Raw genomic sequence first — 9,012 nt, 5'->3', positions numbered from 1 at the left:
GCAGTGACCGATCAACAACGATGGTTCGTCAGAGTTATCCGATCGGTCCACGATCGATCGTAGGAAACGATCGTTGCACGATCGTCCGCGGCCACGATCGCTTAAAGCCAACCTCACAGATGTCGGCCGTGGGACCGATCGTTTAGGCCTGATCGGTCCACGCATCGATCGATGGTTCCCATCGATCGTGGTGGAGCGATCGGTCCGAACTAGCCGTATGCACACGACTAGATTTCTGTGTTGCTCTTTGTCTTCTTCACAGGTGCAGCAGGTGCAGGATATATATCGAGGTCGAGGGCCTCTATAGGGATAGTTCTTGCTCTTCCTCCTTACTGCGATTTGAGCTTTGCTGAGCTCCTCTTTACTGAAGCTTCGTGTGAGCTTCCCTCGACTGGTTGATCAGCTGCTGTTGGCATCATCCGTGAAGTTGCTGCTTCATCAACGGACTCCAGTCGACGAGAAGAAGGCAAGCAAACTTGGTAGAGTGTATTTACATTCATATTATCCATTGTTTCTTGCTTTATTTCTTGTACTCCTTTATTGCTGTTGCAAAAGAGATTGTGGCGAGGTTTCTCCACCCAGAAGGAGTTCATATTAGCCGGTTATCCGGGGTCTCATCCACCGACAGATTGATAGGCTTCGTCCACCTTACGGACACGCCGAGGAGTAGGAGTATCATCTCCGAACCTCGTTACATCATCGTGTTTGAGGTTTGATTTTCTCCACTTTCGTTTCTACATTGTATTTCCGCTGCGCTAACCTAAATTGTAGGAAGAAATGATAATTTGAGGTGGGTTATTCACACCCCCACTCTCTAGGCGCATCCGAAGGTCCTAACATTATAGTTGTGGAAACTAATATCTAACTTTTACAACGTATAAAAATTAACAATTAGCTTTTACAATACATCATTCTACCATGTTAAAACTAGATTGCTAGCTTCTAGCATGTGTAAAAATTAACATCTATCTTCTAGGTGTTGTAGAAGCTAACAATTAGCTTCAATTCTAGAAGCTAGTTTCTAGGTTTAAAATGATAATTTTATATTATTTTAATTTTAATTTTATGAATAATAATATGATTAAAAATAATATTTTAATAAGTAAATCAAATGATGAAAACTCTATAGGACTCATAAATATAATCTACTCATTATCAAACGTATAAAAGATAACATATAACTTTTATGAGGGGTAACAACTATCGACTAACTTCTACCTATTATAAAAACTAACCGGCAACTGCTACAGAGTAATTAATGCAGAAGTATTTTTGAAATGAGAGGCGCTCATTTTTATTTTTTTTTTCTTTCTAATGACACTAATTCGATGAGTTTTTTTTAAGAAAAAAAACGCAGGTTTCTGTTAAAATAAGTCAAAATCGAATTAATATTTAATAAATTAAAAGACGTAAAAAATTTAAAAAGAATATTTGAACCTAATTGCTGTGGATCGAACTTTTTGACCATCCAAAATAACTATTTAACAAATAATTTTCGTTCCTCTTCATATTTTTCCTTCCAAATAAACAGAAAAAAAAGCTTTTTTCAAGCACATCTTTGTGACAATTTTGAACAATCTTACCAAGAGTTATAACTTAAAAGAAACAATGAACACGAGCAAAATTAATTCTAATCCCATAAAGTCATCATAATGTATTCATTTCAGCCAAGGTAAATCTTCCCTTCATAATTACATGCAAAAGTAAATTTTAAGATTAAAAACCTTTTTAAGGCAAATCATAGACCAATGGGAATGATACATGCCATTTTTCGATAAGCTTACATAAACGCTGGAGAAGTAGTGAGTATTAACAGCATCAGTAGCATCATACTTTGTCATCATGGAACCACCACCTGGTCTCTTTGGGAGATCGGCCATTCCGACAGTTCTTCACGTACCGATCATTATCCGGTGGGCGTTGCTACAATGGCAAGATAGATTTCACCAGCAATGTTAGAAAATATAAATGCGAAGCTTAGTAATTTAACACATGTGAAGGGTGTGTTTAGAGACCTTCACGGTCGAACTGGATAACATGGACAAAATGCTGATGCAGACTGAGCTTACAGTCATTGCTGGAGACCAGGAGTCATACAAGATATCTGTGAAAGGCACCAAACGAGATGTTACCATAATAAATCTTTTCGAAACTATCTCATGATATTCTTCACCCATTCACAAATGAGAATGAATGACCTATACCGAAGGATTTATCTAGGAATATAAGATTATAGCAAAAGCAGTGTCTTTCCAACATGAATCCATGAAGGTTCTAACTAACCAACCATAAACAGTAAATGGTGAAATAAACAACCTAGAAATAACCTTATATTGCAAGTAGACTGTTATTTTTTCGTAAGAACCAAGAACATCCTCCTGTTGTTCTAGCAATAACTAATAAAGGAATATCAAACTTTGCTCCGCGATTAACTTACAAAGATGCGTGGTAAAGGCATTCCCAACACAGATAAGGTTTATAGTTATGAACTTAATTCAAACTGTTGCATTTCAGTACTAAAATAGACATAGACATGTTATCTGACAGGAGGAATTAGTTAAAAATGTGTCTGAGTTTCCCAGTGAAGAATGAATGATATGTGTTTCTCATATTCAAACACAATACATAAATCAAAATTTACTAAATCCTACCAATAAGCTCTAGAAGTCCCAAATCAAACACATTTATTTTGCAAAGAAAATACAAACAAAAATAATCTAGACCTAGCTCCACTACTTTGCAGTAAAAAAATAACGGAAGGTACAAGAAATTATAATGCTGTACAGCCAATTCCATTCTCTTGGAGCTTTCCCATACGCAACATGATACAGATCACACAATATATTGACAATGCAAAGGCCTTAGAACAATGTCTATTACAAAACTATTGGATACAGTCCACTGTTAAACTATGATGGCTGCATACAATACAATGATACTGTACTCTTTAATATTCTTCGATACAGTCCACTGTTAAACTATTGGAATTTGATTTGGTTTGGTAAGATAAAAAAAACAGATATTTCTACATCTTGTGAAGTTATCTTACATACCAAGCCGATAATTCATCTTAAACTACATCTGTAGTGTGAAGGATAATGTATTTTCGTGTATTTTCATTTAGCGTCGTCTTACAGATCAACACTTAGAGCTTTAAACATTGATATTTTACACTCCTTGTTTCTAACTTGATAAGGCATAACTTGTGTACTTGTCCAGCTTGAGAAATGTAGACTGTTTTTTAATTATAGGCTAAGGACACTCATACTATTTCTTATTAGTCTAAGATTGTTTATTATTGTGTAAGTTTCTTCAATGGAAACAATTGCATTGTAATAGTACTCATGTGTTAACATCAATAAAAAAAATAGTAATGATAACAGAAACAATGATACTATCACAAGGAAGATGATGCATAAATTAGGGGATTGTGTAGGAGATAAAATGATTAATAACTGATATAGCGTTGGGTAAAATTTAATCGAGGGATAAAATTCATGTAGCCAACCTCAAATAGTTGGGCAAACACGACTAGATGATCATGATGATGTTTCAGTAACACAATGCATTAGAATAGATCATTTTTGGAGTTAACGTCACTATATAGCCTTCTAATACAAATGGAAGTCAGGGACTAGGAGAAAGGAAATATTGATCAAGAGTGGAATAGAATTCAATCCCAAAAAAGTTATCGTTTAAAGGGTCAATCCAAAATCCGGTAATGGCCATATTGAAACTTTTTATACAAGCAACAGAAAAGTAAATAACTCAGAAAAGAGTATACCAAAACTAGCAAAAAAGGGAGGTAATCTATCACACATTTTTAATGGCAAGATGCCATTCTTGCAAGTTGTAGTAGAACAAAAATAAAGATAATCCATTCAAGTAAGGAATGTATTAGGCAAACATTGTGATTCCACTAAATGCTTACAGAAACATGAGAATTACCTAAACATATGTGCCCGTTGCTATAGATGTGCGGATGAAGAGGCGCAGGGTGCAAAAATATAACCTGAAGGAAAGTCACTCAATCACAACTCTAATTAACAACATCTCAAAGGGGCACAAACACCCCTGCCTAAATTTTGTTTACCTGCGGTGCTTCCATGGGATAATGCTCCGGGAAATCGACCTGCAGCTGGTACTTCTCGTTCGTGTACAGCGTCCCGGGTGCTCCGATCACCTCAACTACCCACCTTTTGGAAGGATTAAAAAAAACCAAAAATCAAGTCAACTAATGAAAGCGCGAAAGGAATCAGAAAGCAGAGAGGAAGACCAAGCTGCAACCTTTGGAGGCTATCGGAGACTTTGTGCTTGAACCCGGCCGGGGGGTTGACTTGCCATTCCAGAAGCTCTTTCTGGAGCCTATTGCATGCGATCTTGCTCAAAGCCTGAGATCAAAAGGCATGTGTCACGAGAAATTGACCATCGGGAGATGAAGGACCGGAGGCGATGATCGACGGGGAAACGAAGGGGCATAGAAAGAAGGACGCGGAGGAAAAAGAGTACCTTGCGCGATGAGGCGGAGGAGCTGGTCATGCTTCGGCGGCGCCGACGGAGACGGCTACGACGGCAGCGCTGCAGTGAGGGGGGAGAGAGAGAGATGGAATAAAAAAAAAAGGCGTCTTTTTGTTGTTTCTGATATAAATAAATTTTGTTTGCTTCCCGTAGTGGGTTTTTATAGACGATTCTACCCTTATACTTGTCATTATTTCATTTATCAATTAAACCGTCCTGGGCACGAGGTGTTACCGTGGAGTCCTCTCATGGCAGTGGTTAAAATTTTGGCATTAAAATTTGACGTATTTAAGGAAGGCAATAGAGACGGAGACGGAGACGGAGACGGGGACGGATTTATCATCTATATTCTTATCCTGTCTTCATTTTTTTTTTTTTTTTTATTTGAAGATTCTCTGAATTTGAACTCATGGAGATGTAATCCTTATCCCATCTCCATCCTCGTCCTATCCTCAAATTTAATTATTATTATTATTATTAATATTAATATTATTATTAATATTGATTCTATCCGAAAATCGATGAGATAAATGTTGGGATATGGTGTTTTCGCTGACCTCCTGTGGACTTCGCTCCGATCTGTAACACAATTGACGTCAATGCTGAGCCAGGGAAGGGATCTCCGACAATGACCCTCCGATGCTCAAGTCAGTCTCCGACGAAGAAGAAGAAGAAGTAGTAAGCAGATCAATAAGAAGACTATAGCGCAACAGTAAAATATCGCATACCTCTGTTGATACTTGGACCCTCTTTATATAGAGTTCCGGTAGCGCGTGTGCACGCTCCCCAATACAGGCACGCATCTCAAAGATTCCCTTGAAAAAACCTGTTAGTAAAGTGTTCCTGACACAGTACCTTAACAGGTCGAGCATATCTCTGAAGTGACAGTGGAAATTTCCGTCGTACGATCATCTGTCTAATCATGCCGCCTGTCAGCGACACTAGCTCCCAAAAGGATGTCAAAAGATAGTCTGTTGTGTTTGTTGCTGGACCGAGCGAGATAGCCGCTCGGTCGGAATTCCATTGTTCGCATGTTCTGTTGTTGGGCTGAGCTGGATAGCCGCTCGGTCGGAATTCTATTGTTCGCATGTTCTGTTGTTGGGCTGAGCTGGATAGCTGCTCGGTCGAAAGTCCACTCTTCACGTGCTTTGTTGTTGGGCCGAGCGGGATAGCCGCTCGGCCGGAAGTCCACTATCTGCGTGCTCGGCTGATGTCAAGTCTGCTGCTAGGCCGAGCGGAAGAGCTGCTCGGCTTGGTTCCTGCATACTGCTCTCTTTGTCATCCTCTTGTTTGAGCGTCGGGTGCTTGGCTCATGGTCAAGTCAAAGGTGATATCGGATCGGGCCTTTCTCTTCCCGATCGGGACATGCTCGTCTAATCGACAAATGACTTATAACCATTGACTGTCATGATTTTGACCTTGTTTGACCTCCACCGTGGTAGCAGGGTAGGACCCCTCATCATCACCGCATCACAAGTCTCCCCTTCAAGTCTAGTAGAAGGAGGCTGTAAGTCCGACTAACTGGACAATTGTGTGAGCAGATTTCCTCCCAATCGGCCTTCAACACTGTGTGGTTTCTACTTGGGGCGACTTCACCCTGCCCATCGGTCTGTTGAAGTTTGTCGTTCGACTGTAGGTAAGCTCCCTCGATCTGATCGACACGACGAAGGTTAGCACTTATGAAATCTTTCCTTGAGCTGTCTTGGGCGAGCGTGAGCCATGCTGACGTCACCCAGATTATTTCTGGGAAATCTTGCAAATCTTTGCGCATTAAGGCTTGTGATGCGGGGAGGCTTTGACGATCGGATGAGCATGTCGCGATCGGGAAGAGAAAGGCCTGATCCAATTGTTAGAATGTATACTAAAAACCTAGCTTTTAGTATAAAATATTTATCTAGAAACAAGAATCACATTGGTCAAATGTCTACATTTGTGATAAATGTAGTTGTTCAATTAATTTATACTGTAGATAACATAGTATGTGGTGCCACATGCATAAGATGATGTTATCAGTACCTTATAAATTATAAACAGTAGCTCACGACCAAAATGGAAAAGAACAAACCATTAGAAGGTCGTAGTGTAATTAGGTATCAGTTTATCTTGACTGTATAATTACACTAGTACACTTAGAGTGTATTGAGTAGGACCATTTGAGGTCGTTTCTTTTATACTGACTTTATAAAGAAACAAAGACCTCGGTTATTATGGAAGTGTGTGCTCTTAATCCTAATATAATAACAAGCACATATATTTGATATTTATTTATTTAATTTATCAATGGGTGAGATTTAGTTCGATGAATCAATAAACCCGATAAGTTGGGAAATGGCATCACTTATAGTGTGTGTTGTTGATTATAGAAGGAAACTGTGTCCTAGAGATACTAGGTTGATAATGTCCTCAAGAGGAGCTCATAAGGATTGTCATGTTAAACCCTGCAGGTGGACTTAGTCCGACATGATGATAAGGTTGAGTGGTACTACTTGACTAAGATATTAATTAAATGAGTTGTCAGAACTCACTTAATTAGTGGACATTCGATATCTTAAACACAGGAGACTAACACACCATAATAAGAAGGAGCCCAAAATGTAATTTAGGATCGGTAGTTCAATAATAGTTATCTAGTGGAATGAATTATTATTGATAAAATTAAGTTGTGTGTTCGAACACGGATGTTTAATTTTATCGGAGACCAAAACTAATTCCTCCTCTCGGTCCCTATCGTAGACTCTTATTTATAGAGTACTATACCCACCTATACCCACCTTCTATACCCACTCAAAGCCAGCTTGGGAACCAAGCTAGGGTCGGCCTAGGTATAATATGCCCTAGCTTGAACCCAAGCTAGAGGGGCCGGCCATATTAAATTAAAAAGAATTTTAATTTTAATTTTTATTATGTGGAAGATATAATTTATTAAAGAGAATTAAAATTAAAATATCTTTCTTGTAAAAGATCTACAAAAGATTAAAGAAAGATATTAGATCTCTTTCCTTATTTGTAGATTGGTGAGATATTTTATTTTCTCTTTAAAAATTATTCACATATTGTAAAATTAAAATTATGGAAATTTCTTTTTATCAACCATGAAGAGATTTTAGAAGAGAAATTTTAATTTTAAAATTTCCGGAAACAAATTAGGAAGTTTTAATTTGTTGATTAAAACTTGTCTAATTTACTTCCTTTTGATGTGGCCGGCCAATATAGTTTAATTGGGGAAATTTTATTTTATTTTTCTCAATTAAATCATGTTAAGGAAATTAAGGAAATTTTATTGTAATTAAATTTCCTAATTTGCTTAGGCCAAGGAATATAAAAGAAGGGGTGAGGGTGCCTTCATGAGATGAACCTCTATTATTTCTCTCCCTCTTTTCCTTGGTGTTATGGCCGGCCAACCTCTCTTCCTCTTGGTGGTGGCCGAACCTTCTCTATTGGCTTGGAGCTCTTGTGGTGGCCGGATACTACTCGGAGAAGAAGAAGAAGAAGGAGAGAAAACTTGTATCTCTTGGAGCTTGGTTGGTGTTTTGTTCTTCGTCCTTGGTGAAGCTTCTTTGTGTTGGCCGAACCTAGCTAGGAGGAGAAGAAGGTGCTTGGTGGTTTCTCATCTCGGAAGATCGTTGCCCACACAACGTCCGAGGTTAGAAGAGGAATACGGTAGAAGATCAATAGGTCTTTCTAGAAGGTATAACAAGTAATTTTTCTTTCCGCATCATGCTAGTTATTTATGGAAATAATACCAAATACAAGAGGCTTACGATTCTAGTATTTCGAATATGTTTTTCGAAGTTGTGTTCTTTTGTTTTGTTTTTTTTCCCTTGTGATTTGATTGTTCTTTTTGGTTAACCTAAAGTTATTTTAGGAAATTAAATATTAGATTTCTATAAAAGGTTTTGTCTAGTCGGTGGTGGTTGCTCCCATATCCAAGAAGGTCATGTGCCTCGCCACGTCGGTACTAGGAACCAATTATGGAAATTAATATTTAATGGAATTAATAACTTATGGTGACTTGGGTCGAACGTGTTAAGTTCCGCAGGAGATCCAAGTCAAAACCTAAAAGAACAAATAGATTAAGTTTTGGATCAAACGTGTTAAGTTCCGCAGGCGATCCAAAATTTAATTTAAAAGAACACATGGTAGCTAGGAAAAGGTTCAGACCTTTGTACAAAATTTTTGTACAGTGGAACCTCTAGGTTTTCCGAGTAGCAACCAACACCGATATCACCTTTGATTCGGCTATGAGCCGAGCACCCGACGCTCAAATAAGAGGATGACAAAGGGAGTAATATGCAGGAACCGTGCCGAGCGGCTCTTCCGCTCGACCCAGCAGCAGACTCGACATCGGCCGAGCACGCGGACAGTGGACTTCCAACCGAGCGACTATCTCGCTCGACCCAGCAACAGAGCACGCGAACAGTAGACTTCCGATCAAGCGACTATCCAGCAATAGAACATGTGAATAATGGAATTTTGGCCAAGCGGCTATCCCGC

The 9,012-nt window shown here is 38.7% G+C and overlaps 1 protein-coding gene across 1 annotated transcript; it reads right to left on the bottom strand.

The window, feature by feature from the left end:
* Window positions 1-1,617: 1,617 nt before the first annotated feature.
* Window positions 1,618-4,663, bottom strand: LOC121980994 (probable ubiquitin-conjugating enzyme E2 16). Its single transcript, XM_042533291.1, has 6 exons — window positions 4,510-4,663; window positions 4,288-4,391; window positions 4,094-4,196; window positions 3,949-4,012; window positions 2,016-2,104; window positions 1,618-1,923 (listed from the first exon to the last, which is right to left on the bottom strand). Exons 1-6 carry the CDS (start codon window positions 4,537-4,539, stop codon window positions 1,828-1,830), a joined length of 486 nt encoding a protein of 161 aa, XP_042389225.1. The 5' UTR covers window positions 4,540-4,663; the 3' UTR covers window positions 1,618-1,827.
* Window positions 4,664-9,012: the final 4,349 nt, after the last annotated feature.

This window comes from Zingiber officinale, chromosome 5A (assembly GCF_018446385.1).
Source record: "Zingiber officinale cultivar Zhangliang chromosome 5A, Zo_v1.1, whole genome shotgun sequence".
Lineage (NCBI taxonomy): Eukaryota > Viridiplantae > Streptophyta > Magnoliopsida > Zingiberales > Zingiberaceae > Zingiber > Zingiber officinale.
This window is presented reverse-complemented; position numbering and strand designations above follow the sequence as displayed.

Coding starts and splice junctions, on each gene's coding strand:
- LOC121980994 (XM_042533291.1), bottom strand. CDS start 4,539: ATGACCAGCTCCTCCGCCTCATCGCGCAAG. Junction 4,013..4,093: donor ATCCCATGGAAGCACCGCAG/GTAAACAAAATT, acceptor ACTTTCCTTCAG/GTTATATTTTTGCACCCTGC. Junction 2,105..3,948: donor CAACGGGCACATATGTTTAG/GTAATTCTCATG, acceptor TGCCTTTCACAG/ATATCTTGTATGACTCCTGG.